Here is a 21888-nt window from a genome sequence, read left to right on the forward strand (position 1 = left end):
TTAAAATTAAAAATTAAAAAATTCTCAGCCTGGGCCGGAGAGCTCGAAGAGCCAGGTCTTCAGGCCCCGGCGGAATGATCGGAGGTCGGGGGCAGTCCTCAGCTCCACCGGCAGCTGGTTCCAAAGGGCAGGCGCTCCCACTGAGAAGGCCCTACCCCTGGGTGTTACCCGCCGGCAATCTTTAACTGGCGGCACCCTGAGGAGACCCTCCCTGTGGGAGCGCACAGGACGAAGGGAGCTTGATGCCGGCAGCAGGTGTTCCCTCAAATATCCTGGACCCTCGCCATTTAGGGCTTTATAGGTTATTGTTCTAGTCCCCTCTTTTGATTTCGGCCCTCCTTTATTGCAATCCTGTCTTTTCATTCGTATCCCCTGTATGGGCAGTCCTCAAATAACAACTGTAATTGGTTCCAGAATGATGGTTGTAAAGTTGTGACGCTCATTAAATTGGTCACCAGATAACCACACACTTTTTCTTTTGTGCTACTTTTGCTTAGCAAACATTGCAAAAAACATCGTAAAATCTGGCCAGTCTTATTACATAAAATGGGCCTTATTACAACTTTTGGGTCTTTTACAACTGTAATTTGGCAGGTTACATTATAATCGTAAATCAAGAGTTGCCTGTATTTGAGAGCTGGTCATATTTCTCCTTCTGAATAGTCAGTTTCTGACTAGTGGGCACGTTATCTGCTTTATTTTCTTCTTTTTTCTCTCCCCATGTTATGTATTTATTTGAAAAACATTTATAACTGACTCCCTTTCTAGTGTATCACATGGCAGGAGGAGGAGGAGGAGGAGATTTACAAGCAGTGTAAGACTGAATAGGAATTTCAAAGTAACCCTAAGAATTCTATGCCCTGACTTAGTGAATCCAATGAAAGCCTAGGTATTAAAGTCTTTATGTGAAGAAAAACCCAAATTTTGAACCTAGTGCAAGTTCATTCATTTGATGTAGGGCTAAGGAGATAAGAAAGAGCCAGACCTTTTGGGGGAAACTCAAACAACTTAGAGAGGAGGAGCTTCAAAACTCAGGCGTGAAAGATGGTATGGCAAATTGCTTCTGCATGGTTGGCAAGTGGCTGGAGGCTTTAGACAAATTCAGTATAAGTTGAAATAGGAGTAGCTACAAATGGATAGGGACGCGGTGGCTCAGTGGGTTAGGACGCTGAGCTTGTCGATCAGAAGGTCGGCAGTTTGGCGGGTCGAATCCCGAGTGCCGCGTAGCAGAGTGAGCGCCTGTTACTCGTCCCAGCTTCTGCCAACCTAGCAGTTCGAAAGGACGTAGAAATGCAAGTAGGAAAATAGGGACCACTACGGTGGGAAGGTAACAGCGTTCCGTGCGCCTTTGGCGTCTAGTCATGCCGGCCACATGACCACGGAGACGTCCTCAGACAAGCGCTGGCTCTTCGGCTTTGAAACGGAGATGAGCACCGGCCCCTAGAGTTGGAAACGACTAGCACGCATGTGTGGGGGAACCTTTACCTTTACCTTTCTTTACAAATGCATATTTCTTTCAACCTGTCCAGTTACAAGGATGTCCCTTGTCTATTTAAATCTTCACGTTGGCTCTTGAACCGTTGGGTTCTTCTATTAAACACTAGCTATAATTCCACTGTTAAAACTTCAATTAATGTTATTAAAATGAATGTTACAGTAAGATTAATGTATATCTTAAGAAAGCTATTTATAGTCCTATTAGATGAATTAATGGATTTTTTCATATACAGTACATCGGGCTAATCATCCTATCCTATCCTATCCTATCCTATCCTATCCTATCCTATCCTATCCTATCCTATCCTATCCTATCCTATCCTATCCTATCTCATTTCATCTATTTATTATTTTATTTAGACAATTTGTATTGCTGCCTACTCACACATGGCAACTCAAGGCGGCTTACATCAATAGCAAAACACCCTATCAAAATAAAACAACGAGGAAAAATAATAAAAACATATAATAACTCCCCACCCCACCCCCAAAGACAACACACGTTAAATTAGCCATCTGCTGTGCTCCCCAGGCCCGCTGGCAGAACCAAGTCTTCAGTGCCTTCTGGAAGAGTGCTAAAGTGGGGACCAGTCTAATCTCTGAGGGAATGATGTTCCAGAGAGGGAGACACCACACAGAAGGCCCTTATCTTATCTCTTATCATCTATCTTATCCCTGGATGTTTTCAAGAAGAATAGAATAGAATAGAATAGAATAGAATAGAATAGAATAGAATAGAATAGAATAGAATAGAATAGAATAGAATAGAATAGAATAGAATAGAATAGAATAGAATAGAATAGAATAGAATAGAATAGAATAGAATAGAATAGAATAGAATAGAATAGAATAGAATAGAATAGAATAGAATAGAGCTGGAAGGGATCTTGGAGGTCTTCTAATCCAGCCCTCTGATCAAGCAGGAGGACCTATATACCATCTCAGACAGGTGACTGTCCAGTCTCTTCTTAAAAATCTCCAGTGATGGAGCGCCCACGATTTCTGGAGGTAAGCTGTTCCACTGGTTGATTGTCCTCACTGTCAGGAAGTTTCTCCTTAATTCCAGGTTGCTTCTCTCTTTGATCAGTTTCCAACCATTGTTTCTCGTCTTGCCTTCTGGTGCTTTGGAGAATAGTTTGACACCCCCCCTCTTCTCTGTGGCAGCCCCTCAAACACTGGAACACTGCTATCATGTCACCCCTATTTCTTCTTTCGTTTAGACTAGCCAGACCCAAGTCCTGCAGCAGTTTGTCATATGTTTTAGTCTCCAGGTCTTGGAGATTGGACAAACATTTGTCAGGAATGGCTGGAGGTTGGACTAGAAGACCTCCAAGGTCTCTTCCAAACCTGTTATTCTATGTTCTGTTCTAATTTCTTTGGCCAAACTGAGGTTACCTGACTATGATGGTGGCTTTAACCTACATGATTTTCAACTGTATCATCAGGCTTTTATTTCAATGTCTATATTTTGGAGGAGAAAGAGTTTTTATGATTGTTCCTCTCTTTGGGACCGTTTGGACAGCAAGTGTGTTATACCTGTGAGGGATTGGTAATTTTTAGGGTCCAGGCTACATTAAGATCTTGTTAAAAGTACCACATTTCCTATTCTAGCCTTGAATAGAGTGGTAGTTCTAAGCAAGTGATAATCTCTTCTCAGCGGAAGACTGTCCCCTAAACATGGAAGAAAAATGTCAAACTTCCACAGGGAGCTTTGAAAAGAAAGCTGTGGTCAAACAAAAGCTATCAGGAAATCCCATCCCTGAGGGTGCCTGTATTACAATAAAAGTTTCTTATTTTACAAGGACGCATGCAGTGGGAATTTGCAAGGTGAGAAGTGTAATTTGAAATCATCGAAGTGGAAACAAAGCACGTTCAATTAGATCCTTTAGGATTAAGTGACTTGAAGTTGATTAGAACGATGTAGGACATGATTCTATATAGGAAAGAATGAAATGGCAATGACACTCAAAAAGGACACCCACTAAATATATGGTTCGACTATAACCCTAATGACGCCAGGATCGTATTTATTAAAATTAATGGATAACTACGCATCAGACTTCGTGTGTCTGTCTGTCTGTGTCTGTGCCTGTGTGTATTCACCATACTGCAAATTAGGGCTCCCAAGTTCGTATAGAATGAGATTGGTCAACTAACAGTCTTGCTTGTTACTTGGGCAAGTTATTAGGTCAAGTAGACTAGCAGTGAACCATCTACTTATTTCATTTTTAAAAATCAATTCACATAGCTTCCTATTTCGCAGCTCCATTTTCCTTTAAGATAGAGCAGCTAGCCGATCCAGTGTTAGCTATCCATGCTACAACCAGGCAAAGTGACCTCTACATGCCCCTAGAGTCTTCCTTTCAATTTTGTTTTGTTTAAATTGAGCGGAAAACAAATGGAAAACTGGGCTGCTGTCAAGGACCAGCAAGTAGCATCTTCTTTATTCCAGTGTGTTTCCCCCAGCTCAAAAAAAAAAGAGATTGCCTGCTCCCTTCTCTGCCCCTGACCCTCCAATATAGCAGGGAGCATTGACAAAAGTGTAGCTGCTGCAACAGTAATATTGTAAAAGCTACAGCTATTGAAAATGCAGCTGTTTGCTACGACACAAAAAAGATGGTGCACCCTAGAAAGAGTGCAGAGAAAAGGAACAAAGGGCCTGGGGGCTTCATCTTATGATGGTTAAGGGAGCTAGGTGTATTTAGCTTTAACAAAGAGGAAGATTGGGAGGGGACATGATAACTGTCTTCCAATACTTGAGGGGCTCTCACAGAGAAGTTGACTTGTTCTCCAAAGCACCAGATGGGAGGACAAGGAGTAAGAACATTAAAGAGAAATCCAACCTAGAAATAAGGAGAAATGTTCTAACAGTGAAAAACAATCAATCAATCAATATAAAACCCTAGTAAGACCACACCTGGAATACTGCAACCAACTTGGGTCACCATACTACAAATACGATGTTGAGACTTTGGAAAAAGTTCAGAGAAGAGCACCTAAGATGATCAAAGACTAAAATATACGAAGAACGGCTGCAGGACTTGGGTTTGGCTAGTCTAAAGAAAAGAAGAAATAGGGGAGGCAAGATAGCAGTGTTCCAGTATCTGAGGGGCTGCCACAAGGCAGAAGGAGCCAGGTTGTTCACCAGAGCACCAGAGGGAAGGATGAGAAACAATGATTGGAAACTAATCAAAGAGAGAAGCAACCTGGAATTAAGGAGAAACTTCCTAACAGTGAGGATAATTAACCAGTGGAACAGCTTGCCTCCAGAAATTGTGGGCACTCCATCACTGGAGGTTTTTAAGAAGAGACTGGACAGTCACTAGTCTGAGATGGTATAGGTTCTCCTGCTTGATCAGAGGGCTGGATTAGAAGACCTCCAAGGTCCCTTCCAGATTCTATTCTATTCTATTCTATTCTATTCTATTCTATTCTATTCTATTCTATTCTATTCTATTCTATTCTATTCTAATTCTAATTCTAATTCTAATTCTAATTCTAATTCTATAGAATAGCTTGCCTCCTGGACATTTTCAGAAATAGACTAGACAATCATTTGACTGGGATGGTATAAAATCTCCTGCCTGAAGCAGGGGGTTGGACTAGAAGATCTCCAAAGTCCCTTCCAGCTCTCTGTTTTCTGAGTCTATGATTCTGATTCTGTGATTCTCTAATTCTATGACTGATTCTATGACTGATTCCATGATTCTATAACCTATGGTTCTGTCATTGATTCTATGATTCTATAATTCTATGACTGATTTTATGATTGATTCTGATTCTATAACCTATGACTCTGTGACTGATTCTATGATTCTATGACTGATTCCATGATTCTATAACCTATGGTTCTGTCATTGATTCTATGATTTTATAATTCTATGATTCTATGATTGATTCTGATTCTATAATTCTATGACTGAACCTACGATTCTATAACCTATGACTCTGTGACTGATTCTGTGATTCTGTGACTGATTCTATGATTCTATTGTGACTTTGCCCAAACAAGGGTTGATGCATGAACATCCTTCCCAACCAATGAGTGATTTCATTCCCCTTCTTGAAAGCTTCTTGCCCCTCCATGTAATGGGAAGCTATTTGCATTTATGAGCAAAACTGTGGTGGAGGAGACTGAGCTGGAAGTGACCTGCGCTAAAACCTCCCGTGTGTCTTTGCAAACCAGGACGATGGAAAGCGAAGACGGTCGGAAAGCCTTCCTCGTCTTTCCCACCAGTAAGAGCCAGGCCTCAAGTCAGAAAGGGAGGAAGGGGGCTCTGAAAGGCAATGGACGGAGGATTGACTACCTGCTTTACAGCAAGGAAGGACTCTACCTGGAGTGGAAAACGGTAAGCTATTTTTAATGAAATTGAAAGCTAAAATTTCAGGTCCCCTGTTAAGGAAAAGGGCTTTCCCACCAGGAATACCAAGTAAGAAATTTGCATCCTAATGGCTCAGTAATATAACTGGAAGGGGTGAATGAAAGGAGAACTTGATCTTTCCAAACTGAGGGAAATGGCGTGATGTGCCCTGAATTCAAGGAAAGATCTAAATTTAATTATCTGTTAGGGTTTATTCTCCTGCAGATGTTGGCTAACAACAAGAATAATGGGAATCTGTGCAGAAGAGCAAATTTTGAGAAGAGCGATACATTTAAGTGTACATTACGAGTATGTGTACATTTGTGTGTCTGCATGTGTGTGACTAGATTGCTGTAAAACAGGCATATATAACATATTCTGAATTCCAGAATCTGGGGACAAATATGAATGCGAACAGTTTGGACAGCATCCACATACTTATGTACAAAGAAAGCTAATTGATGTTATATTTGCTTCGTTCTATTTTTCCTTCCTTCAGACAAACCCCACCCCCCACCCCACCCCCACTACATCACTAGACTGTGGTGCCGATGAAGTGGGACTTATATTTGTGGGCCTTGGGAGCTTTTTGTTTGGAAGGCAAATGCAATGTAGGGTCCTGGGCACTCTCTGACCTTGGCTGTTTTCTTGTGTGCATCTCATTACCCAGCTGGGTAACATCAACAGTGCAAGAAGGGACAATGGTTTGCTCTCTTCAAAAGCTTGCCCTGAACAGTGTTGGTGGGAGTGGGCTGCTATTTAATGTTTGATTGTCTGACTTTTCTGTAATAATAATAATAATAATAATAATAATAATAATAATAATAATAATAATAATAATAATAATAATAAGAAGAAGAAGAAGAAGAAGAAGAAGAAGAAGAAGAAGAAGAAGAAGAAGAAGAAGAAGAAGAAGAAGAAGAAGAAGAAGTTGGAAGGGACCTTGGAGGTCATCTAGTCCAACCCCCTGCTCAGGCAGGAAATCTTATACCATTTCAGGGAAATGGCTGTCTAGTCTCTTCTGTTTTGTATTTTATCTTTTATGATAAAGCAAAATATTTTTTTTTACAAAAATGCTTGTCTGAGTTGGTAGCTCCTTCTACCACTGCTAAGCTTGTAAGCCGCCCTGAGTCTTCGGAGAAGGGCGGGATATAAATGTAATAAAAATAAATAAATAAATAAAATGATGTTACCTAGTTGGTTATCAAGAAAACAACCTAGTTGAGACAGCACCATTGACCCCATGGCCGTCCTCCTCCTCCTCCTCCTCCTCCTCCTCCTCCTCCTCCTCCTCCTCCTCCCCCAATAAACCCCACTCCCTTCTAGCACTGATGGTATTACTTACTTTGGTAATGAACTGTCTGCAAGAAAGCCACCAAGCTCAGAGACCACCCACCCTTTGACCCTGAGTTACACACGTTCTCTTCTAAATCCATTATAATTAAACTCCTTGACATTTTGGCCCTGGTTTGCCAGCTTTGTTTCAATTTAGTTTCCGGACGTTTCATTACCAGACTAGGTTACATCATCAGCAGGATTTTCTTGTTTTGTTCCTCTTTCGCTTATACCTACCTGTCTTTTGTGTGCCAGTGTGGTCAGCTGGTCATGTGATTGGTTGTTCAGTTGGAGCTATATTTAAATTCTGAGCAGCTGATTGGTTCCTTTGTTGACTGGTCGTTCAAACGGTCTGGCTTTTTAGGTATTCATATGCTGGATCTAAATCAATACGCTTATTAATTGCTCCTTTGGTAGAATGCCAGGCTTCAATAAATTCACGTGTGTGGCCAGTGTTGGCATGGCTAATTTTTATTATTTCACAACTTTTGACAGCTTGCAGCAGGGGTCTTCAACCTTGCCTGGCTGAGGAATTCTGGGAGTTGAAGTCCACAAGTCATAAAAGGGCCAAGGTTGAAGACCCATGGCTTGCAGCATCGATTTTTTTTAAAAAAAAAAATTGCCTTGTGCGTCAAATAATGATCAAGCTGATTTGTAGGAAGAGGTTTCACTGTCAACCAGACATCATGAAATGGCTCGTTAGACTCAACAGAAGGGAGCCTCAGAGCCGCTGAAGTCCTAGGCTTGGTCTTTCTAAAAAAACAACAACAAAAACATTCCTTTTGTCGTTCCCTCTGCAGGAAGTAGAAGAATTCAGTTTTATCACCCAGCTGGCAGGACTCACGGATCACCTGCCTGTTGCCATGCGTCTGATGGTTTCGACTGCAGAAGAAGAGTCTTAAAAAAGGAAGAGTGGTCGCTTTTTTTTCCTCAAGAACTTAGAAGAGGGAACTTCTACACTTCTGACCAAGATGCAAGAGGGGGTCTTTTCTGGTGCCCCTAAAACCCCTCAGGGTGGACCAGGCTGGTTTCCAATCGATTTTTCTACATTCAAAACCCACTTGGAGGATGTTGGGGGGGGAAAAAGGAAAGATAGAGGCGTATGTGAACATGTGTGGGGAATTGGATGAGGTGAACGTCAACTCCATTGACAAAGTGACACAAGTTGCCCCCACCAACCAGGCAGGCCTATATTTCTATACTTTCACTGTGGACGTAAGGAAACCAAGATAGAAGTCCCAATTCCTTTGAATCAGTGCCATTCTTACTTAATCTACGTACACCCACACCCGCACCTGCGCCCACCCACATATATATCTATATATAGAGATAGGAATATATATAGGTATATACGGATATATAGCACAATTTAGTTTGTAATCGGTCTGTGTTTGTGCTGCTCCAGATGTGAGTTTTTGCTTTATTTCTTTAGATAACCTTAAAATGCTAACTTTCTTTTTTCCTTCCTTCCTTCCTTCCTTCCTTCCTTCCTTCCTTCCTTCCTTCCTTCCTTCCTTCCTTCTTTCTTCCTCTCTCTCTTTCTCTCTCTTTGTCATTTTTTTTAGCCTTGTAAAGTTGTAGCAGCATGCCTGGATGGGAAGCATGCGTTCGCATTGCATGCCACTCACTTTGAAATGAAATGGTTGTAAAGGTGACCAGTGAGTTTGTAGGGTGGGCGGGGGAGAGATGCTACCACCCCAATGATGATTCAAACCAAAAGAGACCAAGTAAAAATAAAAAAAAGCATTGTAGAGAGTGAACCCCTATTCAGCTTCACTCAACAACACTAAAAGGCAACCAGGTCAATTCAGTATGGACTTGGATCAGGGGTCTTCAAACCTGGCCCTTTTATGACCTGTGGACTTCAACTCCCAGCATTCTTCAGCCAGCATGAGGCTGGCTGAGGAATTCTGTGAGTTGAAGTCCACAAGTCATAAAAGCGCCAAGTTTGAAGACCCCTGACTTGGATGAATGAAAAATGCAGAATCCCAATTAACGTCTTAAGGCAATTCCCACTTTTTAGAAGGCAATACCAACAAGGCCAAATTGATTCATGAGACACACTGAAGTGGCACTGGTTTCTTTGAAGAGCGTCCCCAAAGGTTGCAGAAAAGAGGATTAGAGAGAAAAATGTGCAAAGATCTCCCGATCCAGCTGGTCATTCTGAACCAATAGACTAAACTTTTCATCTGAGGTCACTCCCATCCCAGAGACTCTTTTAAATTGAGGGGAGCAGATCTGAGGCTTCATATAAGGAATCCAATGTTCCTACATCTCACCTGAAAACCCCCGAATATCACTCTTGTAAAGACACCGAATCATTATGTCAGGAGAAAGCTAGCTCAATCTTTCTCCCGGACATTTTTGTTTTTTTAAGCATGGGGAATGGTGAGAAAGAACTGAGCTTTTTTAAAATAATAATAATAATAATAATAATGGCCACCTTCTGTATGAAGCAATATTTACAGGGTAAACTACTCTGTGAGATTTTGCTATACAAATTGATATGGGCTACTACATCCACAGCATAAATCCCTATCCAGCTCCTAGTAATGTCAAGAGGGAGGAGCTATGGATAAGACAGAACAGTGTTTGTCGACCCCGGTGACTTCTGGACTTCAACTGCCAGTATTCCCCAGCCAGCAACAGCGCAGACATCTTCAAGTCACCAAGCCTGAGAGACACTGAGATAAAACGAGGGTACCATCAAACAGAGAAGGTCTGCTGTGATACAGTAATAGAATAGAGTAGAATTCTTTATTGGCCAAGCTTGGTTGGACACACAAGGAATTTGTCTCCGGTGCATAAACTCTCAGTGTACATACAAGTAATAGTGATAGTCATGATCATAAACGACATGAAATTAATTAACTCCTCTGTTAACTGATATTCTAATGAGGAGAATCAAAAGTCGAGGCAAACTTGAAAGCCAATCAGATAGGATTTTGCTGTTTAAACTTCACATAGTTCTATCTATAACGCAAAACAAGAGCAAGAAAAAAGGGTTGAGTTAAAAACTCGACACCTACTTTGGGAGGAAATATGATATCCATTATTCCAGAAGAGCTTTGAGTAAGAAAGCAGATCACAGAGCAGAAATCCCTCACTACTACTTAAGTAATTAGTAGTATGCAGTAGTAAAGTAGTAGTACAACAGATTCCTACTGTTACAGGAATCACTCTCCACTGTGAGTCTGATTTCCCCTGGGCAACGCTAGCTTGTACCACATCATTCTGAAATATTCCCACTGGAAAGAAGTACAGGTAGTCCTCGACTTGCAACAGTTTGTTTAGTGACTGTTTGAAGTTACAGCAGAACTGAAAAAAGTGACTTATGACCATTTTTCACACTTACGACCATTGCAGCATCCTCATGGTCACATGATCAATATTCCAGTGCTTGGCAACTGACTCATATTTATGACGGTTGCAGCATCCCACAGTGATATTTTGCGATCTTCTGACAAGTGAAGTCAATGGGGAAGCCAGATCCACTTAACAACCATGTTACAAACTTATGAACTGCGATGGTCCCTTTAACAAGAGTGGCAAGAAAGATGTAAAATGGGGCAAAATTCACGTAACAAACGACTCACTTAGCGACCGAAATTTTGGGCTCAGTTGTGGTTGTAAGTCAAGGACTGCCTGTATCTAATTGGCTGCCCTCAGGTTGTCCGTGCATGCTAACACTGACACCTCCCCAACGGGCTGGGGATGTCCATTTGGGGGCAGGATTAGTGCCAATCACGGCAACTATAATTTTATACTGCTAGAAATGGTGGCGTCCTTGTGCTCACTGAGCTGGGTTGTTTTCTTTCAGATGTTTCATTACCCAACTAGGTAATACCATCAGTGTTAGGGAGTGCACAGTGTGCTGCCTGTTTATATGCAGCAGCTTTTCCTGCCGGCGTGGTGTTCTCCTTGGTTTTTCCAAGGAGTAAACCACTTGGTTTTCAAGTTTCCAGTTTTCCAGTTTCTCCAACACTGGCAGGACGCTGTGGGCACTGTGTATGTAAACCCAGAGTACACCCAACTGTCACTAGCATGGATATTGATCGATCGGACTGTAACCCTGATCATTTCCAACCAGGACTCTCAGGGGTTCTTGCTGAGTCAGAATTATGGATGATATTAAATAGGGCAACACTGCTCTGCAGATTAAGATCGTGAGCAGCACCTGTTAGGTGTTAGCGCTATTTACAAGTGATGAAGATCAGAGTTTATGTTACATTCACTCTGCTTGTCCAGACGCGATTCAGCTGGAAGCTAGCATGCCCCCACAAAAAAGGGTCTTCCAATGCAAAAAATAGGCATACATCAATAAAAATGCCTCCCTATCAAGAATCACACATATTGGATGGCTCTAATGCTAACTACTGGTGCTTTGGGATGCTCTTTCCCAACTAGTTGCCTTCCAGTTGCACTAGGCGAATGGTCATATTGGCTAGGAAGTCTGGGAGTTATAGCTCTGTGCATGTGAAAGACAGTCAGCTGGGGAAGGGACCTTTAGAAGAAAAGAAGGATCCGCCAGGTAAAAGACTAAGAAGCGACCCCTGCAGATCTGAAAAAGGGATGTCCAAAGGCTGGGATTCTGAGCAATCTTGACAGATCTCTGTATCCATAATTGAGGAAAACCTTTTACAAGGCAGCAAATGGGACTTCAAGAACGCCAGTGCTCCTCTCCCTCGAAAGACAAGCCTATGCTAGTCGTAAAGGTGCATTTTCAAAAGGCAACTGGACTTCGTTTGCCCTGGAAGACCTTTCGCTTCTCATCCAAGAAGCTTCTTCAGTTCACTTCAGAACTGAAGAAGCTTCTTGGATGAGGAGCGAAACGTATTCCAGGAAAAAGCAAAATCCAGTTGCCATTTAGGAAAGCATCTTTGGGACAACCATGACCTGGATCACTGGGCATCTCCATAGGCAACAGCCTAGGCTCCTGTTAGGAAACCTTTTTGACCTCCTTTATGCATTAGGTAAGGAAGATCGGGTCGAATCCCGAGTGCCGCGTAACAGAGTGAGCGCCTGTTACTCGTCCCAGCTTCTGCCAACCTAGCAGTTCGAAAGCACGTAAAAATGCAAGTAGAAAAATAGGGACCACTACGGTGGGAAGGTAACAGTGTTCCGTGCACCTTTGGCGTCTAGTCATGCCAGCCACATGACCACAGAGACGTCCTCGGACAAGCGCTGGCTCTTCGGCTTTGAAACGGAGATGAGCACCGGCTCCTAGAGTCGGAAACTACTAGCACGCATGTGCAGGGGAACCTTTACCTTTTACCTAAGGAAGATCAAATGCAGAAATCCAGAAAGATCCGAGCTCAAGAAACACCGGTATAATGGGTGACCATGAGTTCTGGTCCCACCACTTTAGGCATGAGGGCAGCTGAGTGATTTTGGATCCGTCCCTCTCTGTCAACCCTAAGAAGGAGACAATTGCAAACCACTTTTGAAAACTTGACAAGAAAATTTCAGGGATGTGTCCAGGCAGTTGCCAGGAGTCAACAGTGATTTGAAGGAGCATGTATGCACCTGCGTGTCTGCACGCACGCGCGCACACACACACACACCCCCCTAGTAGTAGAATGCTTCTGAGAAGAGTCGGTTTACCTTCTGGTCAATGGATGTTTTGCAAATAGCCTTTCCTGCCCGGTCATTTTGGAAGTATGTATCTTCCGTTGGGTGTCAAAATAGTTGTCGAAACCCTAGCAGAGAATGCAGAAAGTTCTAAGTCAGGTGTCTCCAAATGTGGCAACTTGAAGAGGGTTGAAGAGAGTTGGGAGAGTTGGAAGTCTACAAGTTGGCAAGTTTGGAGACATCCGTTCTAAGTAGATACAATATAGGACTGCAAGCCAGAACTGAGGATATATAAGATCCATAAGTGTGCTCTTTCCTCATTTCTAGGCACATGCAAAGGAAAAAAAATTCAATTCAAGAGCTGTTCCAACCACTCAGAATCTTCTCAGATTCACTCTGAATCACGTGGGGAAATGCAACTCACACATGCTCCACTCAGTTTATTGAATATACAAAAACTGGTTAGAAGCTCATTCAGGCTGTGCTTGGAAAATCAGCAGAATCAAAAAGTGACAGTTTTCTGCAGATGGCACCCTTCCACTCTGTTGGATGAAGGATTTCAACCAAGGAGCCACCAAGCACATAGGAAACCAGCCTGTATAAATGAGGATCATAAACGAGGGCTACAGAAATCCAGATGACCACTAAAACGGCAGCAGAGAAAGATGCATAAAACTCTTTAGGACTCTGCTACCATATCACGGTCGCTAAATTTGGTGCAGCCCCATCCTAATAAACTTCATAAAATCTTGTCCCAAAGGTCCTTTTTTTCTCTCTTTTTTTTTAAAGAGGCAACTGGGACGTTCTTTGTTTTTCCTTGAAGACATTTCACTTCTGATCCAAAAAGCTTCTTCGGTTCTGAATGGAAGAAGCTCCTTGGATGAGAAGCGAAATCTCTTCAAGGAAAAACAAAGAACGTCCCAGTTGCCTCTTGGGGAAAAAAAAAACACTTTTTGGGACAACCACGACCTGGATGACTGAGAATCTCCATAGACGTCTTCATAAAATCTTGCCTATGGGAAAAATAAGACGTGTCAGGAAAAGTTAAGTCTCTGTAGAGGTTGGAAAAAATGGTAGACTGAGAGAAGTGAAGGCTTGAGGAGATCCCGGCATATTTTCTCCCCCTTCTTTTACCTTCCTTGCCTGCTGTTTCTGCCATACATGACAATCACATGTGTCATCATGAGCCCGCTGGTGTCATTCAGGGGAAGCGGAGTTACTAGAATACAGCCATTCTACCAGTTACTTCCCTACTCTCTTATCCTGTCATTCGTAAATACGTCTCTCTCTCTCTCTGTGTCTGTGTCCCAGATTTCCTGATTTGACACTCTTTTTCCATGTACCAATTTGGCTCTCCTCTTGAATCTCAGCAAACCTAACCCCGCCCAGCCTGGAGAAAATGAGAGACAAGAATGATGCTTGCTTATCGCCTGGAATAGAGGAACCAAACAGACTAGAACAGGGGTGTCAAAATGCCAGCCTGCGGGCCAGATGTGTCAGGTGGAAGCCGTACCTACCCCAGCTCCGGCAAGGGGAAAATAGCCACGCTATGTCAAGACGCGTCCCGTGACGTGGTGAGTTTGACACCCCTGGACTAGAATGAGCTCTGCTCAACACCCAGCAACAGGAAGCAAGCAACTCAGAGAACAGGTGAAGAAACGTAGGAAGTCAACCATATAGGCCAAGCTTAGTTTTACATAGGCAAAGCAAAGTTTACTACAGTAGCTCTTAGGCCCGGTTAAAGCTAACATTTTGGCCTTCCTGGACATTGCTTCTTATTTTATTTCCTATCTTGCTGATATCTTACTGCTTTTTTATAAAAAACAAAACAACAACAAAAAAACAAAAACGAAATATAAATTACAACGTGTGTTGTCCACAACTTCTACGTAGAATTTCTGCCACTAGTATTAATACTAAGACAAGATGCAGTATTTTAATAGCTTCCTTAACAGTGTACATGACTGTCGGACTTTATACACGTTCTCCGAGTAGCTGAATATACTGTATGGTAGACGGCATCGTGCCAAACAGTGCTACGTTTGTTACAGTTAAAAAGCTAAGCAGGAAAACAAAAAAATCTACCATCATCCATAGGTCTCATTTGGTTACATTTGTGCATCTTAAAATTACAAGAGCATTTTTCCCCCCACCCTCATGTTTGGATGAACTGAAACTCTTTGTACATTTGGAGGGGGTATTGGTTTTGAAGTTTATAAGTCATGGATTTCCCCTTTTTAATTGTACAAAACTAGCTAGTTGTAAAAAAAAAGATGTTGATTAACTTTTGGATTAGCCATAACTAATGTCGTTTGTTATCACTGAATAGTCTTGTGGGTCAGACTTTTGGAAAACATATAGACCTTTGGCCTTTTTAGTGTACTGACACCGTGCCTTCTGATGCCTTGATATCCTGTGGGGGAAAAAGTCCAAATCTTATTGGAGGGCAAATGGAAGCTTCGAAAAATGGTGTTTGATGAAGAAAGAGGACCAAAATAATACTAACAATAATCATGGCGATCAGATCTGTTCCCTGAATGGCAAGTCTGCATTCTGTGGTATTCAACACAGCGCAGGCTCGGTGGGAACCGATTTTAATTTCTCCGAGGCGAAAAACAGCCAAGTTGGAAAGAAGTGGGCACCTGATTTTGGAGCGTTATCCTGCATAAATCCAGCTGTAGCCAACTCCACTCTATGGGGAAAAGAAACAAAAAAGAAGCTGTTTCAAGTATCTCCGAAAAAGACCTTTGTTGCTCCTTGTTTGCTAGTCACTATGATGAAACTATGGTGAACAAGGAATGGGTTTTTTTTAAAAAAAAATCAACCACTCATCTCTGAAATGTGGACAATTCAACCTGAATGTTTGTTTGGTCAAATACATGGAGGTGATTGTCCCGATGAGTCCAATTGGGGGCTAATTAGTTGGCTTCGCCCTACAGCAGACATGCTAGTTGGAGGACAATGGATAATCTGTAGCCCATTGCATTGTGCTGGGCATGGCCAACTTAGAGGAATCGCAACACGCTTTGCTCCATGTATAAGCAATCAATTCATACACAAAGTGTTCTTTATTGAAGGAGACCCATTTGTACGAAGCAGAGTTTTGGTCTTCAAGATTCATGAAGGGGGGACCTGATTCTTCCCCAGTTGCACTTGGCTTGACCTGTATCTGGTGAAGACAAAGCCCCTTTTGTAAGCTCCTCAGTTACAAGCTGCTGTAAGATTAACTTCTCCATTCCATGGGGAAGCTGGGGGTAAAAAGCAAAGAAACCCATCTCACCTTGATAAGCAGATTTTTGAGCATCTGAAGAAGGCTGTAATTTTATTATTATTGTTTCTGTATTTTGTACTGGGAATTGGTTACAAAGGACAAAACAGATTGTGGTTATCTGGCACACTGCCCTCCTCTCCCAATTGTTGCTTGTGATCTTTCTCACAAGAAAGGCATGAAATCCAGGAAAATGAAAATGTTGAAATTTGAAGAAATATCTTGTACTTTAGAACTGTTTCATTAAATTGATGCTATAGGTATAAGTCCCCCCCCACTCCATTTATTTCTCATGGAAGCTGGAAATCAATCTGGCTTCAGCCTTGCAGATCCCATTGAAAATGGCATTTTTGAATAAGCCCCATGAGATGTTCCTCAAACTCCAAGGAACTAAACCCATCTTTATCCACTCAAAGCAGGGTCTTCAAACTTGGCCCTTTTATGACTTGTGGACTTCAACTCCCAGAATTCCTCAGCCAGCCAAGTTTGAAGACCCGACTCAAAGCCACTCTGAGTGAATGAGAGCAAGGGTGTGTCATGCTTGAATAATGTAATATGTAAAGCAAAGGGAGGGAAAACTCTACAGCAGTGTTTCTCAACCTTGGTGACTTGTAGATGTCTGAACTTCAACTCCCAGAATTCCCCATGTTGAAATCCAGACATCCAGAAACACTGCTCTACAGCTATTGGAGATTATGTAGGATGGTAGAGTGTGTAGCCTATAAGCAGAGCTATGCTTTTCTCTTAAATATATACATATAGATGTAGCCCTCCTAGCAATTTCTGTTAAGGCAAAGTGCGAGTTAAAATTGGCATCTAATGTCATCACAGGCAACATTTCCAGCTGGGTTTGGTGTGTGGTCCTCAGGAGAAACATCTGGGGAAAGTTAAGGAATGAATAGGTTATGAAAGGGTAGAGCATGTATCCCAATTTGAATTGCTAGAAAAAAAAGCCACCCATCAAAATAAGCTGTAGAGTTTGCATAATGTTGTCATCCCTGATCCTCATCTCTTGTCTATGTCATTATTATTGGGAGTCTAGAGCTACGCGGTGACTCAGTGGGTTAGGACGCTGAGCTTGTCGATCAGAAGGTTGGCAGTTTGGCGGGTCAAATCCCGAGTGCCGCATAACAGAGTGAGCGCCTGTTACTCGTCCCAGTTCGAAAGCACGTAAAAAGGCAAGTCGAAAAATAGGGACCACTCCGGTGGGAAGGTAACAGCGTTCCGTGCGCATTTGGCGTCTAGTCATGCCGGCCACATGACCACGGAGACGTCCTCGGACAAGCGCCGGCTCTTCGGCTTTGAAACGGAGATGAGCACCGGCCCCTAGAGTCGGAAACTACTAGCACGTGTATGCGGGGGAAACTTTACCTTTACCTTTAGAGCTGGTGAGGGCTCCTTCCCCCAAATTAAGGTGTCCAGAGATCTAGGCGAGACTTGTATATAAGGTGCGTCCCTTTGAGGTGAAGAATGTTGAAGGTAGGAATGGAGAATTATCCTGTCTTTCCCATGGTATAAAGGGCTTCCAAGAGAACCTAAAGGTTGGAGAGGGTGTTAGAGGTTATGGAATGACGTACACTTTCTTTCTCTTTTGCTCACCTCACGGGCTCTAAAATGAAAACAATCTGTTCAAGTCTCAAAGGTGCTTCTTCAAAAGGCAACTGGACTGTTTTGTTTTTGTTTTTCCCCTTGAGGAACAAGACAACAACGTTTCACTTCTGATCCAAGAAACTTCATCAGTTGTGATTGATCAGTAGAAACAAAAGGTCTTTTTCTTCCCTCAAGGAAAAAAAAACAACAGTCCAGTTGCCTTTTGAAGAGGCACCTTTGAAACAACTATGATCTGGAGGGCTGAGAATCTCCATAGACATTTAACCTGTTCAAGTATTCAACGAGATCCTCCGTGACCCTCAGGCTGCAATCCTTAGGTAGGTATGTAGAAATAATCCTAAAGTAATTCAGTAGGGCGTACTCCTGAATTTCCTAGACATGTATAGGATTGCACTGTTGGGTAGCTGAATGGATGGGCTATATACAGTATAGCATATAAACCTTCACCCATTACTGCATGTCTCCCAAAGAGACTCCAAGTCACGTTTCTGCCTTAAGTTACTACTTTCTGGCACACCTACATTGAGTTCCACTAATTCTGTGTCCTAAAGCCAAGCTTTACCCTTCAGCATCCATGCCAGAGAGATCTGGTTCTTTTCCCAGTTGCATTTTGCCTTGATCGACGCCCGTTGAAGACAATTTGTTCAGTTAGAACAATTAATCAGTGGAACAGCTTGCTTCCAGAAGTTGTGAATGCTCCAAAACTGGAAGTTTTTAAGAAGAGATTGGAGAAATATTTGTCTCAAATGATATAGGATTTCTTGCCTGAGCAGGGGGTTGGACTAGACGACCTCCAAGGTCCCTTCCAACTCTGTTATTCTATGACAGGGGTAGGCAACCTTGGCTCTTTTATGACTCATGGACTTCAACTCCCAGAATTCCCAGCATAGCTGACTCAGGAATTCTGGGAGTTGAAGTCCATGAGTCATAAAAGAGCCGAGGTTGCCTACCCCTGTTCTATGACATTCTATGACAAAACTATGCATCAATACGTTCAGCCGAAGGGGTTGTCTTGATGACGTCCCTTCAGAATGGATTCCCTGAGTTTTTGCAAGGAGGCAGGATGTTTGAAAACTAACCAATGGATTAATGAGTTCATTTCAAGGTACTGAAACGCATTGATATTTCTGCCCGTGAAGGGTTTTCTTGTTTCTTTTAATTTATTATTTCTCTCTTCTATTCAGGATTGAGGAATTGGTTTTTTTGAAAAGAAAAATGAAACAAGTCTATGTTTCCTGTATTTGGGTTTTTTTTTTCAAACCCTTTTTTCAGAACAATAGGATTCCTAAATCTATTCCATGCTGCAAGGTCAAGCAGGCTAAAATGTCCTAACCTCTCTCAATCACTCACTTCTCGATAGACTGTTAGACTGTTGAAGGGCTGTCACAAGATCACAACAACATTGAAGGGATCTGGGCATCTTTTCTCCCCAAGGGTCATCTGGCCAAAAGGTCTCCTTGCTTAAACACATGGGAATTGTGCCAAATGAGAGAACACTCAAATGACCCACACTGGGTCCTACCTTGGAAATTTTTGAAAGGAAGCTTAAGGGGTTGAATTTAAGAGTAACAAGTTGCAATACCTTTCATATTGGAAAGGTATGGCACAGAGACTTCTTTTGAAGAAAAGAGGATGGTGTGTATCTCAGTTTCCTTTTATATGGAACAGCCAGCTCTTAAATGCAGCCCTTGAGGACCACCCGAAGGCTTCAACTGGTGCAGAATTCAGCTGCGCGAGTTTTGATGGGAGCTTCCCGATACTCCCGTGTAACACCTCTTCTCCGTGAGCTGCATTGGCTTCTGGTTGCCCTCCGGGTGAGATTCAAGGTGCTGGTAATGACCTATAAAGCCCTAAATGGCTTGGGTCCGGACTATCTAAGGGAACACCTGCTGCCAGCATCATCTTCCCATCGTCCTGTGCGCCCCCACAGGGAGGGCCTTCTCAGGGTACCGCTGGTTAATGAATGCCGGCGGTTTATTCCCAGGGGAAGGGCGTTCTCTGTGGGTGCGCCTGCCCTACGGAACCAACTACCCACAGAACTTAGGACTGCCCCCGACCTTCGCTCATTTCGCCGGGACCTGAAAACTTGGCTCTTTGATCTGTTTGGTCCAGACTGTGGGGTTGTTAATTTAACTGGGTTTTAGATTTACTCTTGGGGCTTGAATTTAATTTAATTGTTTTAATTGTTTTTAATTTTTTGTATTCATGGTTTTAACTGCCCTGTAAACCGCCCTGAGTCCTATGGGAATAGGGCGGTATACAAATCCAATAAAATAAATAAATTAATTAATTAATTAATTAAGCCAGAAGTTCTGGCTGCTCCAACACTGGAGGTTTTTAAGAAGAGATTGGACAACCATTTGTCTGAAATGGTATCAGGTTTTCCTGCTTGAACAGGGGTTAGCCTAGATGATCTCCAAAGACCTTTATTCTAAGGACAAAAAGGGTGTCCCGGCCCTTATGTGTTCTTCCTGTCTTCCAAAATAATAATAATAATAATAATAATAATAATAATAATAATAATAATAATAATAATAAAAAATCTGTGAATAACACTGTACTGCATGCCCAGCAACAGGGCATCAATTGCAAAATCTGATGGTAGGAAAACGCACAGCAAAATGACATTATGGTAGAGTTATGTAAGAGTGCTATGCTCAAAAGGTGTGACACGAAAGAGAGAGACAGAAGAGCATCACTGTGCATTTACGGCAATGACATAAATATACCCTTAGTTACGGGACCAAAGGATAAATTGACTCAGCTCAGATGTAACGAGCATAACTGAAAAGCAAGGATTTACCAGACTGAAAATCTACATCTAGGCTGCAAACTCTGGATAAGCACTAGATGTTAAGAGCCATCTGGATTTTCCAGTCCTGACCATGTAACCTTATAAAAACAGCAACAACAAAAAAATGTTATCCATCCTCCTTGCACATACCTTAATGGTACACTGGCAGTGTTTGTTTGAGCCAGTCTTGGATTTGATTTACACTGGGAGACAGTGATTTAAGAACTATTCGCTTGACTTGTAAATTTGCGCATGCATTACAATTCTCTTTGCCGTCAAGTCTTAAATCACAGCTTGTTTTTCAGATGTAAACGGAACATTTGTTAACGGAACAACGCCTGTGAAGGCGAGGGTGGCAAATTTTTCCTTCCCTTGAGCTACGTTCATCTATGTTTTGGATCTGTAAACATTCCCAAGGAAAAGCCATCTGTATGGTTACAGAAAAAGTGCACTTAATTCTTACTGCCTATTTTATGTCGTGTTTATTAGAATCCTAATTGGACAATTTTTTTACCCTACGAGTTTCTACCAGCTAAGTGAAATAGTGCCACAATAGTAAAACGACCAGATTTCTTAAGTAGGTCTCTACATTCCCCCCCCCTTGATTCTTAGCTGATTTGTAGAAAGAAAATTCTCCTTGTATCTCCCCCAAAGACTTTTAGTGCATATTCTACAAAATGGTTAATGGCAAGTAGTAAAATCTGAAGACTTTGTAGACTGTTGTAGGGGTGACAATTTTCCAGCAGGGCTATGCTCTAGGTCTATGTTTGTATATAGCCAACAGGCTTAAAATCCCTCATTGGCAGGTCGCCTGGATGTCAATTCTCCAAATTTTTAGCTCAACCCAGTCATGCCACTAAGGATTACAATGGGCCAACAAAACTAGGGGACACCAAGTCAGAGTGGGGTGCTTTGAGGCACGTGAGAGAGAATAAGAAAGAGAGGCTATGGCACAACCTTACCCTCATTGGCACAGAAGTGAACGATGGTTTATCAGACTGAGATTATCATGGTCAACTTGCTCTAGTATCTTTTACCCAAACCTTTCTCTCAACTGAAGATCCTTCATAGCAAGTGATTTCTGGGGATTGAAATCTAGTTCATCTGGAAAGTTATAAAGTCTGAAGAAGCTGTTTTAAAAGGAATCTCAGAAATTATACAATCTTTTAGGTAATATTCTGGATTTAGAGAAATCAATACTAAGCAAAAATCATGTTTTTGCAGATGTTTGCCAGTACCTTGTGTTTCAGTAAGATTTCTTCAGCGCAAAGTTTCAGACGTGGAGATCGCCTTGCAGGATTTACATGAGCCTGGAGAATTAAAATAAGGTAACACCATTCTCAACCAAGACTTCCCCGAAAGACCCTTCCCCATTATCAACCAATCCCAAAGATTTCAAATTCCACAAACGAAGGCAAATTCAAATTTCAAATTCCATACAGACTACGAAT

At 42.1% G+C, this 21888-nt stretch overlaps 1 protein-coding gene across 1 annotated transcript in view; it reads left to right on the forward strand.

The window, feature by feature from the left end:
* SMPD3 (sphingomyelin phosphodiesterase 3) overlaps positions 1-8095 on the forward strand; it is a gene marked incomplete at both ends in the record, with an annotated part of 42431 nt that extends 34336 nt beyond the window's left edge. Inside the window, 2 exons of the mRNA XM_081336230.1 lie at positions 5684-5846; positions 7994-8095. Coding sequence (XP_081192356.1) covers positions 5684-5846; positions 7994-8095 — 265 coding nt within the window. The remainder of the gene's footprint in view (positions 1-5683; positions 5847-7993) is intronic.
* Between the last annotated feature and the right edge of the window lie 13793 nt (positions 8096-21888).

This window comes from Vipera berus (genome assembly GCF_964194415.1).
Source record: "Vipera berus genome assembly, chromosome: 10".
Taxonomy (NCBI): domain Eukaryota; kingdom Metazoa; phylum Chordata; class Lepidosauria; order Squamata; family Viperidae; genus Vipera; species Vipera berus.